Raw genomic sequence first — 16,523 nt, 5'->3', positions numbered from 1 at the left:
GGGATGTCTGCTATCCCCAGTTTTGTCTGGGGGGGAGGGGGGTGTCCTCAGATGTCTAAGCAAGACATTCAAACAAGGTCCGAGTCTGAGCTTACGTTCTCAGACCTCTCCATCTCCAAAGGAGGACAGAGCCGTATCAGACCAACAGTGGCTTTTGCTGAAATGCATGCAGATTCGCTAATAATGCTCATTAGGCTTATAGCTCACTCGAATTTAATTTAGAGCAATTTAGTTGTGTCTCTGCTGCGGTTGCCAGGACAGATGTGTGTATGGCTCACGCCTACTTTTCTCTGCCTAAGACCTCCCTGGAACAGAGCCAGGGTATTTATTAGTGACAGTAGTTCACCAGCCTCCTTTCCCTCAACTGAGGTTTTTGTGTGTAGAGTGAAAATGTGAGCCCCAGCTGAGGAAAAAAGAGAAATGCAGGAGGTGGGGGAGGGAGATTTTGAGCGAGGTTGTGGAAGATGGAGAATACAAGGGTCAAGGCAAGAGAGAAAATAGCAAGTGAGCCCAATGCCAGTGTCTCCATTTTATGATCCTAGCTATTCGGCTGAGATCTGAGGATCACAGTTCAAAGCCAGCCTGGATAAGAAAGTCTATGAGACTCTTCTCTGCAATTAACCACTTAAAAATCTTGAAGTGGAGCTGTGACTCAAGTGGTAAAGCGCTAGCCTTAAGCACAAAAACTCAGAGACAGTAATCAGGGCTGAGTTCAAGCCCCAGGACCAGCAGAAAGAAAAACACAGGGAGAAAGAGGGAGGAAAAGGAAGAAGAAAGAAAGTAGCAAGTGACCACAAGGCAAAAGAAAAGGCCAGCCATTTCCTTTCACCCAGAATGATCTTCTTAGTTTGATTCCCAGAACTAACTTGATTCACCATGGGAGGGGAAGGAGATTCAATATTTGGAATCCTGAGACCCACCCCAAGATTTCCTTCATGAGGCCTGGGGCCCTTTGGGAGAGAAGCAGGCAGAGCAAGGTGAAAGCACACATTGGAGCCTTTGTTGAGGTTTTCATGGCAAGGAAGGGCATGCAGGATTCTTTAGGAATCAGGTGTAGCCTCAGTAATATTAATGGCCCCTGGCATTGGGACAATTAGGGCTGGAGAATAGTGTCCCTTATTTGGACAGTTGATAAAAGCAGGTGAGTGCTGACTCTTGGAATTAGACACAGCTAGGAGAAGTGATCTCCTAACGAGGTTTAGAAAGCCCTACGTGACAGGGCAATAATACTAAAAATTAAGAAAATGCACTGAAGTTATTGAAGTTAGAAGTCAAAATACATGCACACAAAAGTTCTCCTTGCTGCTTTGTAATGTAAGAGGCATCAGTAGTGTATGTGTGGGGTGTGCACATACATGCCAATACCAGGATTTGAACTCAGGACCTAGTACTGTTGCTGGTATTGCTTGGTCATGGCTGACGCTCTCCCAGTAGAACCACACCTCCTGACTGGAGCATCTATATTCTAGAACTATAGAAGCAACCTTAAAGAACAATGGTGGAAGGATGTCCCACTTCTTCTTGTTTTGCTGATGTAGAGGATCTCCAATCCCAATTGGAATACACTTTCCAGAATAGTTCCCTTGGACAGGTTCCCATCTAAGAGTTCTAGTAACTCTTCTTCTTCTTTTTGGTCAGTCCTGAGGCTTGAACTCAGGACCTGAGCACTGTCTCTGGCTTCTTTTTGCTCAAGGCTAGCACTCTGCCACTTGAACCACAGCGCCACTTTTTCTATTCATGTGGTGCTGAGGAATCGAACCCAGGGCTTCATGCATGCGAGGCGAGCATGCTACCATGAGGCCGTAATGTCCCAACCCTCTAAGTAACTCTTCTGAAGTCTTTCTCTGCCCCTTGGACAGTCTAGAAAATAGATTTTAGAACAATCTAGAAATTTTCATCTGTAGTTAACCGCTCAGTAAGTCATTTGAGAAGAATATGAACAGGTTTTGGTTTTGGGTTTTTTTCTTTGCCGTTTCTTCCTGCTTCCATTTACTTTTGTGCTTCCCAAGCTGGAAGACCACACAGTGACAGGTGGCCTTCTCCCAGCGCCTGGCCTGCAGGTACAAGCTCCCCATCTGCCCTTCGGGGCAGTTTGTGTCCATCACCCATACAGTGCGTGGTCTCACCCCTCCACGGTGCAACGGCTGCTTTCCCCTTGGGTTTAGTAAGTACCCTCTTTTCTTTTAAGACAAGCAGATGTTGATTTTCCTCAGAGTCCCTGTGGCACAGGGCTTGCAACACTCTTCAGTAATCGCTACCCCCTGTGAACACAGCACTTAACTTTAAAGCCCAAAGACCTTGAATGTGTATTTAAGGCTTTTCCCTAATGCGTGGCTGATTAGAAGTAGAGCAAGCGGCTATGATTGGAGGACAGTTTTCTTATCCACGCTAATCTAATACAAGATTAACTCCTTTCTGCTGTTCTATTAATAACCCCCCTCAAAGACTTCCCTGATTTCATCTCTGCCGTGTTTGTTCGTGGGTAGATGGATGGAGCTGTGTTCCTATAGGAATTTTGAAGGGTGTATTTGTTCTTTGCTATGCCATCAAATCAAGATAAATAAACTTACTAGGCACTAGTGGCTCCCACTTGTAATCTTAGCTGCTCAGGAGGCTGAAATCTGAGGGTCTTGGTTCAAAGCCAAGCCATGCAGACAAATCTGAGAGACAACTCATCTTCAACTCACCAGCAAAAAGCTAGAAATTGAGTCGTGGCTTAAGTGGTAGAGCTCTTGCATGTGGCTTTGAGTTCAAGCCCTATACCATCAAATAAAAAAAAAAAATAATCAAAGCAGTGTCACTCTCAGAGCTATATATAGCTGGATGTATGTTTTCCCAAACAGGAAGTTCTGCTCAGCATTCTGGATCCCACTATGAGGTGTCAGGAACTGTTCGGGACAGGGGTGTACATACAAAAGCCTATCCCAAGTGTAAGAACCAGGACTGAGAATGTAGCTTCCTGGTAGAGTGCTTGCCTAGCATACATGAAGCCCTGGGTTCCATTCCTCAGTACCACATAAAAAGAAAAGGCCAGAGGTAGCACTGTGACTCAAGTGGTAGAGTGTTAACCTTGAGCTTCAAAAGAAGCTCAGGGACAGTGCCCAAGCCCTGAGTTCAAGGCCCAGGACTGGAAAACACACACACACACACACACACACACACACACACGCACACACACACACCAAAAATGAGTGTGAGAAGCATACCACGGTCAAATCAAGGTCAAAGGACAGGAGGTAGCATTGAGAAAAATGCCCAGATTTACAGGTGTGCCAGTCTGAAGTTCCTGGTATTGGATTTGCTGTGTGTGCAGTTCCTCCTGTGCCGTGTCTACTGTCCCTGCCCTGGCACGGGCCTGGCCGGCGCCCTGGCTTGCCTCTCACCCTGCAAGAAGCAGAGCAGTTCTCTCTTTCACCCCCATGGTGAGAGCAATGCTATCAGACACTTCCAGGCAGATAGCAGAGGGTGGTTTTTCGTGACCTCAGCCCTCCCTCCTTCATTTCAAGCTGTCAGACTGTCTCCGCGCTGCGCACGGCCACCCGGGGCAGCAGGAGATGGAGACATGGGGATTTTCTAGTCTATAGCCGACTCGCTGTCATGAAGGACAGAGTGTGAACAATGCCTCCTAAGCCTTTCCTGTCACAAGTCATGGGGAGGGGGGTGTGGGGGGGGGGAGATGGTTGGAAGGGATCAGGAAAAGGTGGAGCTTCTCTTTTCCTTCTCACACTCAAATCAGTGGGTTTTGGACTTAACCCTTCATCCTCTGTGGCCGTGCTTATTTATTTCTTCACCTGTCTCCATGTTCCTGTCAGCTGCCTATGAATAAATACCAAGACTAGGTACTCAGACTCGAGGCTGATAAATGGTGTGCAGGAGGTGCTAACGAAATGCTTGAGAAGTGATTCAGTGCCCAGTCATCTGGGCCAACAGCCGAACTTGGTGGAAAAATCCCCGTTCTGTGTTCAATTCAGCCGCACGGTGTAGGTGGTGGGAAGGAGGGAAGGGGGAAGGAGTACCTACTGTAAAACAAATAATAATAGTAAATAGCACCCCCCCCCCCCCCCACTGCTGACTAAGGCCTGGGATCCTTTTCTTGTCTGTTTCACAAAAATCAGGGAAGGAATCCGGTGCTTGAGGTTGGGGTTCCCCCCTCCTCTCTTCGGGGGACCCGTGCTGGTCACGGATGGGGAGCCCAGGACAGCGTGGCGGGTGAGTGGCAAGGCCTGATCAGGTGTTGTCTCTGAAGACAAGGATGTCAGGCCCCAAAGCCGAAGGAGGAAAAAAAACCAACTTGTAGTCACTCAGCGTGCGGCTTTAACTCCAAACGGCTTGGCTAATCCCGTGGGACTGTCTTTGGGGACAGATTGTATTCTCGGACAGCTTTTGCTTGCTGAGACTCCTTTTGACATCTTTTTAATTTTTATTTTTGAAGGCAAGTGAAAAGTTTTGAGAGTTCTTATCACAGCCCGCAGGCACACTTAGGACAGGAGGCAAAGCTCATTGAAGTGACAGCCTCCAGCCCTCCATTGAGCTTTGAAAGAAAACCCTACAGCCAGATCCCTCCCCCTTCCTGTTCCCCCTCCTTGCCGTTTCCAGGCTTCTAGGCGCCATTGGATCTCCAGGAGAAAGGCTGGGAGCCTGTGGTTGGGGTCTCGTTCTCTCCCCCCGGAGAAGACTAAATCCCATTTTCTCCACGTGGAGGAATGTTATCAATGTATATTCCCTGGGAGCAAGTTCTGTCCTCTCTCGTCATCCTTTGCCACCTGGAAGTTTTGCTTTTATTTTTAACTTTTTTTTTATTGTTATTATAGAGAAGATATCCAGATGGGTTAAGATAAAGAGTATATTTCTTTATGGACAATGTGTCACCCCTTCCCTTGCTGTCTCCCAGTTTTTCTCTCCCATTCCCACCCATAAAGTTGTGTTTTCAACATGGTGGCCTGTCAGAACCACTACTGCATTTATTCACCCTTTGTCCCTCCATTTCTGTGAAGTCTCACTTTTGAAAAAAAAAAAAAATCATGACAGAGGAAGGAAAGCATTTAAAAAAATGACACCTCTCCACCTACTTCCCTACACTGATAGATGCTGGATCCATCCCCTTTGCCAAAAGAACTGTTTTATAGAATCATGGCAACTTAAAAAAAAAAACAACAATGTATTCAGCAGGGCACTGGTGGCTCCGCCTGTCATCCTAGCTACTCAGGAGGCTGAGATGTGAGGATCGCCATTCAAGCTCGCTTGGACAGGGAAGGTTGTGAGAGTCTTACCTCCACTTAGATAGTAAAAAGCCAGAAGTGGAGCTGCTGCTCAAGTGGTAGGGCGCAAAAAGCTAAGGGATATCTCCCAGGCCCTGAGTTCAAGCCTTAGTACTAGCAGGTGTGTGTGGGGTGTGTGTGTGTGTGTGTGTGTGTGTGTGTGTGTGTGAAAGCATGAAAGGCACACATCGCAAACCCTATCCTATCAGGCCACGTGTTGGTGCAGAGAAGGTGGCAGACAGCACACATCTGGAAACTGAGACCCATGCGGGATCATCCCAGAGTTTCCTCGGGCATTTGCTGAATTCCAGCCAGTGCACGGGTGGTGGCCTGTAGCCGGGACATCACAGGGCTCAGCCCCACCGCCAGGGAGCTCTCCCAGGGGGCCTTGTAGGCTATGGCAAGGTGTTCAGAACGAAAAGAGGAGCGGTTTGATATTAGAGTCTAGGATACCTCCATGAATGCAGGAGAGAGGGAAAGAGCGATGGCCCAGCTCAGACCAGACAGCCAAGGACTTAAGAAGCCACACAACCCCCTTAGCTGTAGCCAGAGATTGTCAAATCTTACTTGAAATGTCTTCGAGCCTTTTTTTTTTTTTTAACACGGATATAAATTTCTAATTCGGCTTTTCCCTTTAAACATTCTTTTGACATATGTACAAGCACATGCTTTAAACAAAAAAAAAAAAAAAAAAGCACCAGCTACGGTTCAATTCTGATTTGCTTACTTCAGAATGATGGGCCATTCACACACGCTGATGCATAATTCATTATGGAAACCAAGAGCCTTGCTGAGCTCCCCGGAGTGGGGGGTGGGGGGGAGGGCAGGCAAGAGCAATGCTGCAGTTTTGAGGGGTCATATGAAGGTAGCACCTGTAAGATCCCACTTGGGGGTGATGATGGCTCAAGACCTAAAGGTACAGCCAGAAGTATCTGAACCTCCCTGTAGAACATTTGGAGATGGTTAGGGAAAAGAAAAGTGCTACCTGCTGCTTTGATGGTTTTTGGGGGGTATTTGGGGGGTTGCCAAGGACTTGAACTCAGGGCCTAGGTACTGTCCCCCACTTTTTGTGCTCCAGGCTAGCACTTTACCACTTGAGCCACGGCTCCACCCACTTCCAGCTTTTTCGGTGCTTAAATGAAGAGTCACATCGAACCATCATGCTCAGATCTCAGCCTCCTGAGTAGCTAGAATGACAGGCACGAGCCACCAGCGCCCTGCTAGGGTTTCGTTTTTAACCTCTTGAACACTTGGTTCCAAGCACACATGGTCATCTGGGTTGATATTGCGGGACAGACTTCTGTTTCTCTGAACGAAGGATGCGTCCTGTGGCCACTGACCACAAGACACAGGTAGGATGCAGCTGTCATTGCCGGTGGTACACAAGCCAGTGTTCGCTGTACCCCCATCATCTTGCCACACCTAGGACACAGATTCAAGGGATGGTGTAGCATGAAGTGCTGTTGAGGAGTCCTCATTAAGATCGCCCGTGATGTGGTCTTGAGTCAAAAAAACTCACGTCTGCTGAAAGGCAGACACAAGAAAGACAGCAGTGTTGCATATTTTTGGAACAGATTCTCGTTATGAGAATGGCCTTCTTACCATGTTCCAAAGCAACAGACAAACTCTATAAATGGGACCAGAGATTCAAAGATGTTTGCAAAGCAGTTGAAGCTGGGCTGGTTTGTTGTTTTGGGGGGTTTTTGTTTGTTTGTTTTTGCCATGGAACTGTTCACAGAGGGACTGGCAGTTAATGCAGTTACTTACCCCAAGCAGGAAAAGAAGGCAGCAGAGATGTCAGTAGAGCTGTCTAGATGAGTCTAAAGCAGCTCTTCCAGGAAATACAGAATACTTGTACACAGAAGAGGATATCGTTCATAGTTTCACTGGCACTGTTATTTTCCTCCTACAGATACACAACCTAACAGAAGGTTGCATTCACCTTAGGTGTTACCTAAGAGAAACAAAAACATGTCCACACAAAATCCTGTAAACAAATGTTCCCAGCAGCTTCATTGAGAATAGCTCTAAACTGAAGACGACTCAAGTGTGTTTATAATCTGATGAATGATGACTATGGCCATATGATAGAGTATTACTCATCAGTTATAAACAAAAAAGAGTGGGAAAGCCAGATGGTTCATGCCTGTAATCCTGGTTACTCAGGAGGCTGAGATCTGAGGATCCAGGTTCAAAGCCAGCCCAGGCAGGGAAATCCCTAAGACTCTTATCTCCTGTTAACCACCAGAAACCAGAAGTGGAGCTGTGGCTCAAAGTGGTAGAGCACCAGCCTTGAGCAAAAGAGCCCAGGGACAGCACCCAAGGGTTGCTACAGCCACCCCCACTCCTACCTTCAGGAATCCAGAGCCATTAGGTGCTTACACACACACACACACACACACACACACACACGTGTTCTGGGCTGGCTTCTGCCAGCTTTCTTGCTCACTTACTAGACCTTGGCTCGGTGGCTGCCCCACCTCCAGCTGTGGGTGGGCAAGTTGCCGAGAATAACAAACACATCTTTTGAGGTCATGCTTTACAAATGCAAATTCATTTCACCAAGGGCAGACAGGTTAGATTTTGTTTGTTCTTGGCTCACTTGAGATAAGTAAGGGGCAAGGAGCCTAGGAGCCAGCCAGCCAGTGGGCATTGTTTCCAGAAAAAGAAGTACCTGAGGAGCCAGGCAGAGCTGGGATGGAAATGTGCTACAGGCCACAGACCTGCTGCTGTGTGGCCCCCCTGTCCAGCCTCTTCATCTGTTACCATAGCAACAGGCATCTGTGGTCCTCTGCACCAGAACTGGGCACCAATTCCCCTAAGGGCAGGATGTCTGAACTTGGGTCCGATTAGAATCATCTGAAGACTTCCTTTCAACACACACACACACACACACACACACACACACACACACACACCACATCACATCACATCACATATTGCTCAGCGCATGGGAATTAAGCATCATTGTGGTACCAGTGCTGGTACCTGAAAGAGAGGGCCAGGGACGTATCAATTCCCAGGAAGGCTGAATTTCCGAATTCAGCTGTGAAATCCAAATCCTGCCCAGGATAGCAATTATACCATGGGGTGTGGGCATCTTGCCTGGAAATGGGGATGGAGGGGAAGTGTTGGGCAGGTACAGCTGTGTTGTCTGCACCGTTTTGCTCTAGTCAGGGCGGAACAGGCAGAAAACCACCATGGAGAGAGCAAGGGAACCGGGAGACTGCAGACTGTCTGACTGCAGGGCGGGGGGTGGGGGTGGGGGGGACTCGTTCAGGCGTGATCCGGCCAGGATGTGGTATCCTTCCTGCTCCTCGTGGGCTGTGAGAATTGAGATCTGAAGGCTAGGCGAGTGTCTCAGGAGGCTGAGATCTGAGGATCAAGCATAGTTGTAAATAAACAGGGTGCCTTGGTTGCCAGTGGCTCAGGCCTGTAATCCTGAGATTAGGCTGAGATCTGAGGATCACAGTTCAAAGCCAGCCCAGGCAGGAAAGCCCGTGACACTCTGACCTCCACGTAACCCCCAGAAGACTGCAAGCGGTGGCGCTGCGCCCCATCGTGCTAGAGCACCAGCCTTGGGTGGGAAAAGCTCAGGGGCAGCGCCCAGGCCCTGCGTTCAAGCCCCGGGACTGGCCAAAAGAACTGAATTGAACCAACAGTTGTGGGGGAGGGAATTATTCTTAAACATCTCCACCACGGGGGAAGCTGGGGTTACTGAAGTCACACCTACTTAGACGTGTCACGACTCAGTGTCCCATCAAGTTCCCCCGGGGGGCACCAGTGGGGCCCCCCCGAACTTCCCGTGGCCCTGGGCAGGGACGGCCCTGAGTGGCCACGGCTCTTGAGGGTCCCCTGTCCCCCTTGCCTCCTCCTCCAGGCTTCCTCCTGACCTTGACACTGACCGAAGCGCTGGTGCTCCCCCGGAACTCCTCCCAAGCCCTGCCCGCGGCCACCATGGTGACAGCCCCCCGCAGCTCCGCCAGACCCTCCGCCACGCCGCACCCCAGTCCTGACCGAGCCACCCAGACCCCAGCACCCCATCCCGACGGGCGCCCGGCTGCCAGCACTGTCTCCCCGGCGGCGGCGGCGGTGGTGGTGGTGGGGACCCCCACCGCCCCCCGCGCTCAGATCCCCCTGCCCACCACCCTGGCCACCGCACCCCGCGCCCTCCCAGAGGGCCGCCCCCCGGGAAAGGCCACCCCGGCCGCCCTGCCCACCAAGCCCGCGGGGGCCACGCGCAGGCCCCCCCGGCCCCCCGGCTCCACCCGGAGGGGGGCCGCCGGCTCCTCGCGCCCCCTGCCGCCCGGTGTCCACCCGGGGAGGAAGGACGGGCCGCGGGGACGGAACCAGAGCGCCACCCACCCGGGGCAGAAGCGACCCCTGGGGAAGATCTTCCAGATCTACAAAGGCAACTTCACCAGGCCCGTGGAGCCAGACCCCGCCTCGACCACCACCACCCCCACCCCCACCACCACGCTCACCCCCAGAACCCCGGCGTGGGGCTCCTCCTCCGCATCACCACCCCACGCAGCGGCCGTGACCACCCCGGAGCCCGCAAGTACCTCGTGGGTGCCCCCCACCGCCCCCCTAGTGCCTGCCGAGGACAAGCCGGACCTGCGCAGAGATGACCAGGGGGACGCGGCCACCTCCACCAGCCCGGCAGAGCCACCAGATGCCACCGCCGCCGCCACCTCCGGTGTCCCCACCGGTCCCCAGCTCGCCCCAGTGCCTTCTCAGCGCCCCCACGGGGGCGTGCGGGACAGCCCCAGCCCCAGCGACTCTTCCCTTCCGGTCACCCCCGGCACCCACAGACACCCCTCTGCCAGCCCTGGGGTCCTCCCGGCAGCCCCCCAGCCCACCCAGGCTGCCTTCGACCACGCGAGCGTCGCAGCCCCTTCCCAGGGGATTCCTCAGGGAGCATCCGGGACCCCCCCGGCCCCGGCCGGGCCCCCCGGGGTCTCAGACAGGACTGTCCCTCCAGCCAGAGATGGCGATGCCGCTGCCGCCTCCCCAGTGGTGACCGACGGGGGGCACAGTCCCCCCACAGCGCTGTCCACAGCCACGGGGAATTTCCTCAACCGCCTGGTCCCCGCGGGGACCTGGAAGCCCGGGCCGCCAGGGAACAGCTCCCACGTGGCCGAAGGGGACACCCCCCAGCACAGAGCCACCATCTGCCTAAGCAAGATGGACATTGCCTGGGTGGTCCTGGCCCTCAGCGTTCCCATCTCCTCGTGCTGTGAGTAGCCTGCCCTCCCCCCCACCCCCCCACCCCCCCCCACCCCACCCCACCCCCGCCCTCCCCCTTCCCCACGCCGGCTTGCTCAGCTCCAGCCTACCTGCGGTCCTGGGGCTTGAACTCGGGGCCTGGGCACTGTCCCTTAGCTTCTGTGCTCCGGTTGAGCCACAGCTCCACTTCCAGCTTTTTTTGGGGGGGGGAGGATTAGGTGGGGACTGTTTGGGTTGTTTTTTTGTGTTTTGTTTTTTAATGTAGGTCGTGGAGCTTGAACTAGGGCCGGGAGCACTTCCAGCTTTTTGCAGGTTCAATGCAGGGGAGCTAAGAGCCTCAAAGACTGTCTTGTTGGGGCTGACTTTGAACCAGGGTCCTTCCTGTCCGCCACAGGCAGGAGCTACCGGCACCCAGTTCTTTTGTCTTGATAATTCTGTGTGGCCCATAAGGATGTTATAAATACCCACATGGCCCTGGGCAGAAAGCAAGTTTCCTTACTCAGTTGAATTCAAGACTGTGTTTTTCAGAGAGAGGCAGGGCTGGGATGGCCGGCTCTCTGACACCAGAGCACCCCAAGAGTCCAGATCTCCAGCCCCCAGCCCGCAACAGCCCAAGGCTATTAGACCCCTCCTGGCTTCAGCTGCCAGCGGGCATCTTCAGTGAGAGCCAGGCATGATGCGTCCTGCCTGAATCCCAGCCACATGGAAGGTGGGGATCAGGAAGAGTGCTCGCCTCCTATACATGAGGCCCTGGGTTCGAGTCCCCAGCACCACATATACAGAAAACGGCCAGAAGTGGCGCTGTGGCTCAAGAGGTAGAGTGCTAGCCTTGAGCAAAAAGAAGCCAGGGACAGTGCTCAGGCCCCGAGTTCAAGCCCCAGGACTGGCATTAAAAAAAAAAAAAAGTCAATAGAGAAGCAAGCTTTCAAAGGCAATATACAACGGCTGGAAGGGCTTGCGTGTGCCCGGGCTGAGAAATGCTTCATCTCCCAAGCCCTGCCAGTCTTGCCGGGCCCAATGGGCTCAGATGTGTGGACAGCTGGGATGGATGCATTGGATCCAAGCCCCGCTGGACAGCCCAGTGGCCCCTGAGTTGCTCTCTGCTGCCACCCGGTGGACGGACTGCAGAGCCGCCGCAGGCCTGGCACTGAGCTGCTCCTCCAACATCACCTAAACCTGTCACATCCGTGTCGCAGTTTCTCCCAGTGCCAGCAGAGTAGGCCTGGAATTCCAACTCCAGGAAGGAAGAAAGGAAGGGAGGCAGGCAGGCAGGCAGGGAGGCAAAGAAAAGGAGGGAGGGGAGGGAAAGGAAGGGAAGGGAAAGGGAAAGGGAAAGGGAAGGAAAAGAAGGAAGAGACACTAGGCCCAGAATGACACCAAGGCAAAGCATAGGATTGGAATGAATGGCAAGTGTGGCCAGGAGCTTGTCTCCTTAGGTCTTGTGGGTCCATAGAAGGAAACAGGGCCAAGGCAAGACTGTCCAGGGATGCCGCCCTGACCACACAGGGTCAAGTTAGATGACCCTTTTCCCTAGGGCCCCCTGCCTCTCCCTCTCTAGAGTGAGACAGCCTCATTTCCCCAGGCTGGCCTGGCCTCACCCCATACCTCCCTGGGTCCTTCTGCCATTGCCAAAGAAGGAAACGTCCGTTCGAATCCCTGCTCAGGCTCCTAGAGGCACTGCATCCACTCACTGGTCTCAGGTTTCTCATCTGTAAAGAAAAAAAAAAAAAAAAAGAGCACCAGGAGCCAGGCATAGTAGTGCATACCTGTAATCTCAGCCGCTGGGATCACGGTTCAAAGCCACTCTAGGCAAAGTTAGGGCAAAAAAAAATAAATCACATCTGAAAAATGCAGTAAGAAAGCTAATCGGACTAAGCGCGTGGCCCAAGCAGCACTTTGACCTAAGGTCACCTCTTCAGGGAAGCCCTCCTTGGTGATTCGAAAGCAGTCTCCTCCGTGTGTGTGTGTGTGTGTGTGTGTGTGTGTGTGTGTGTGTGCCACTTGAATAGTTAGGATGACAGGCGTGAGCCACCAGCGCCTGGCGATTGTGTCTCACCCATTCTGTCCCCCTGCATGCTCACACTTGGAGGAAAGTGGGGTGAAGGATAGGAACTGAAGGAAGAAACCATTGCTGTCACTGTAACCCCTGGGGGAGCACCTTTACAGAACCCCTTTAGAAACGGTGGCTGGTCGGTGGCCTCCACAGCTCCCCCTAGTGGCTGACCGCGGTCACCAGCCCAGCCCAGCCCGCTGGCTCCGGCTCCCCTGACTTGGCCCGTCTCCACAGCCATATTGCTGACCGTGTGCTGCATGAGGAGAAAGAAGAAAACCGCCAACCCCGAGAACAACCTGAGCTACTGGAACAACGCCATCACCATGGATTACTTCAATCGGCACGCCGTGGAGCTGCCCAGGGAGATCCAATCCTTGGAGACGTCAGAGGTAATCGTGCCCCGGGAGGTACCAGCCAGTGCAGGGGAAAAGTTCAGGCCATACGCAGAGTTCTGCTGCTGGGGGGGGGGGGGGTGAGGGCTAAACAGGCTTTGGGGGGGGGGAGTGTATGCCCATGTTAGCTGCAACCACAGCTGCGCACTGATCTTTGGGATGGACTTACGCATGCCCCTTGATGACCTGCTGAGAGGCACGTGTTTGGAGAACCACAGAGAACAAAGCTTGCTCTTTAAGGGGACTCAGATTCTGAGGTGTGGGGCCTGAACCCATGTGTCACCCCAAAACCAAGGTTAGGCACCTGTGGCCCACGCTTTATCATCTAGCTCCTCAGGAGGCTGGGATCTGAGGACCGCAGTTCAAAGCTCACACAGGCAGGAAAGTCTGTGGGACTGTTATCTCCAGTGAATCACCAGAAGAAGAAGAAGCAGAAAGAGCAGCAGCCAGAAGTGAAACTGCAGCTCAAGTGGTGTAGAACACCAGCCTTGAGTGACAAAGCTAAGGGACAGTGCTCAGGCCCTGAGTTCAAGCCCCAGTATTGGCACAATAAACAAAAATAAATTAAGGGGAATGCAGCGCAATGATAAGGCAAAGAGCTGTGGAACCCTTGGGAAGCCTTCCCGCCGAGGTGGAGGAGGCATGAGTCCATTCCGGCAGGCAACTCAGCACCGGAAGGGGGCGGGAGCCAGCGCAGGAAGCCGTGGGCTGGCCAATGACAGCAGGGCCTGGAGACCAGGATGTGGGTGTTGTGGGGCCAAGCCAAGGTGGGGCAGGTTAGAGGGATGGGGGACAGACCAGGCACCGTTCTGACTTCTGGCCTGGAATTGGACTTCTATTTGGAGCCTCAGAGAGTAGTGCGGGTTCGTTTTGTACTGGATCTTGAACTTGCGCTGTGGGCACTCTACCACGTGAGCCACAGCTCCACTTCGAGGATTTTTGGTTGTTGCTTGTGTGTGTGTGTGTGTGCGTGTGTGTGTGCACATGCGCGCATGCCTGTATGTGCCAGTACTGGGCCTTGAACTCAGGGCCTCCACCCTCTCTGCTTTTCAGTCAAGGCTGGCTCTCTACCACTTGAAACACCGCTCCACTCTTAGGTTTTGGTTGGTTAATTAGAGGTAAGCATCTCATGGGCTTTCTTGCCTGGGCTGTCTTCCAACCTCAGTCCTCCAGTTTCAACTTTCGGACTCGCTGGGGTTGCAGGTGTGTCAGAGGCTGTGATTCACAGAGGGTAACGCTTTCATCTTAGGTGACCCCATTAGAGGTTCCCCATTAGAAGTTCCATGGGCTGATCACAGTGGGGCAAGAAGGAAAAGAAGGAATCGTCTCAAAACCGGGAGGAGGCTGAGATCCGAGGAACGTGGTTCAAAGCCATCCTAGACAGGAAAGTCCGTGAGACTCTGATCCCCAGTGATCCACAGGAGACCGGAAGTGGCGCTGTGGCTCAAAATGATAGGGCGCTAACCTTGAGCAAAAGCGCTCAGAGATAGAGCCCAGCCCCCAATTCAAGCTCCATGATCAACCCTCCCCCCCCCAAAAAAAAAGAAAGAAGAAAGGAAGGAAGGAAGAGCAAGGAAGGATGGAAGGAAGGAAGGAAGGAAGGAAGGAAGGAAGGAAGGAAGGAAGGAAGGAAGGAAGGAAGGAAGGAACTGGAGGAGCCCAGCCACAAACCCCCATAGCCAAAAGTTTGGTTTGGCTTCAGAGCGGATTTTACCACCATTTGCCTCCCGACAGGCTAGGGTCCTTATTGCTTTCTTCAGAGAAATACTGCTAGGTAGTAGAATTCCCTGACCTCAAGATGCTTGAAGAGCCGGTGTGTGTGCACGGGGCGCGTGTTCCACAGATCATCCGGGGATTGACCGCATTCCACCCTATTGCGCGTCCTCCGTGCGCGCTGGCCGCCCAGCTTGGCTGAACCCGCCATCTCCTCCTCTCTTCCCAGGACCAGCTCTCGGAGCCCCGCTCCCCGGCCAACGGCGACTACAGAGACACTGGGATGGTCCTTGTGAACCCCTTCTGTCAGGAAACGCTCTTTGTAGGGAACGATCAAGTCTCCGAGATCTAACTGCAACAGCCTTCGCTTTACCACTTCTTTATTTTCGTCTCTAAAAATTATAAATATACAAATATATATATTATAAATATAACCTTTGTGTAATCTTGACTTAACGAGAAAACATTTTCAGCTTTTTTTCCCCTGAGAATTGTCAACATCTTTTTTATAAGTGTGGTTTAAAAAAAAAAAACTTTACAGAATGACCCATGGCTTTATAAAATAAAGGCATTTCTAAGCAAAGCAGTTGTAATCGATTGCGTCTCTTGGCGGGTGGGGTCCTAGGAGCTCAGAACAGGTGAGCGGAGAGGCTGGCACCCCCATATGCATTGAACCCAAGCAGATTCCACCCCCCCCTCGGGAGGTACGGCCCCCTCTTAAGGGTGATTTAGCTTTGTTGCTCCAAAGATGATGGTGTTGTGTCCTCTGAGTATTGGGTTTAGCCGGGCAATCTTGAAGTATAAAACTGGCACTTTTAGCAACGCTGCTGGCTCCTGCCTGTCATCCTAGGTACTCAGGAGGCTGAGATCTGAGGATCGCAGTTCAAAGCCAGCCCCAGCAGAAAAGGCACTTGAGATTCTTATCTCTAAGGAATCAGCAATAACCAGGAATGGTAGAAGACCAATGGTTCTATGTACAAATGGCCGAGTGCTGGCCTTGAGCAAAAAAAAAAAGCTAAGGTCCTGAGGTCAAGCTCCGGTACTAGCAAAGGGGAGAATAAAATCACCTGCAAAACAAGATTGCCAGGGTGATAGCTTAGAAAGGTACTGCCCAACCTGCTGATGGCCTTACCTCCTCTCCCCTGTCCAGGTGAGCAGTACCTCCCCAGTCCCTGTTATTCCCATCTTGGCCACCAGGGGTCAGACTTTCAGAGGTGCCAGAGGGGCTCCGAAAGGCAGCTACTTCTCTACCTCCCTCTCCACCCCCCCCCCCAACAAATAGTTAGGAAAGAATGTAACTGCTTTGCCTCTTCCTATCTCTATACGACAAATAATAATAATAATAATAGTTTGATAGTCTATTTTGAATATAGATGTTCTTATGGTCAGATGGGGAATTGAACTTGAATGTTGGCTCATGTGTTGCTGTGCTGTCTTCCCATGACTTTCCATTTCGCTTTGTAAAATGAAAGATGGCCTTTCGAAAACACTGTGTTCTCAATGTTGTATGCACCAAACTTAACACGAGTTTGCTTTTCGTCTCTTCTCCAAAGGCATCAACCCACAAAGAAGCAGGTTCAGTGTCGCTGTGTGCTCTCCATAGCCTTACCGTAATATTTCTGTTTGCTGTTACATTGACTATTTCAATGTGTGTGAGTATGCATATATATATGAGAGAGATATCTCTGTTTGTAAAAGAAAAATTTATATATAATATATGTCATCAAAGATACATATGTTATATATACATTTGTGGATATATGATTTATTTTTCCGTACCCACAGAATTCAGTTACCATGTATATATAAATAAACTTATTTTACTACCCAGAGGATTATGTTGCTAATACAGTTTGAATTCTTTTCATTGTTAAAAGA

At 51.8% G+C, this 16,523-nt stretch overlaps 1 protein-coding gene across 1 annotated transcript in view; it reads left to right on the top strand.

Moving 5' to 3' along the window:
• Positions 1 to 15,668, top strand: part of Tmem108 (transmembrane protein 108) — a 175,711-nt gene extending 160,043 nt beyond the window's left edge. The window contains exons 5-7 of the mRNA XM_048334466.1: positions 9,139 to 10,497; positions 12,775 to 12,929; positions 14,875 to 15,668. Coding sequence (XP_048190423.1) covers positions 9,139 to 10,497; positions 12,775 to 12,929; positions 14,875 to 14,997 — 1,637 coding nt within the window. The 3' untranslated portion in view covers positions 14,998 to 15,668. The remainder of the gene's footprint in view (positions 1 to 9,138; positions 10,498 to 12,774; positions 12,930 to 14,874) is intronic.
• Positions 15,669 to 16,523: the final 855 nt, after the last annotated feature.

The sequence above is a fragment of the Perognathus longimembris genome, chromosome 26 (assembly GCF_023159225.1).
Source record: "Perognathus longimembris pacificus isolate PPM17 chromosome 26, ASM2315922v1, whole genome shotgun sequence".
Lineage (NCBI taxonomy): Eukaryota > Metazoa > Chordata > Mammalia > Rodentia > Heteromyidae > Perognathus > Perognathus longimembris.
Note: the sequence above shows the minus strand (reverse complement) of the source record. Positions and strands in the feature narration are given on the sequence as shown.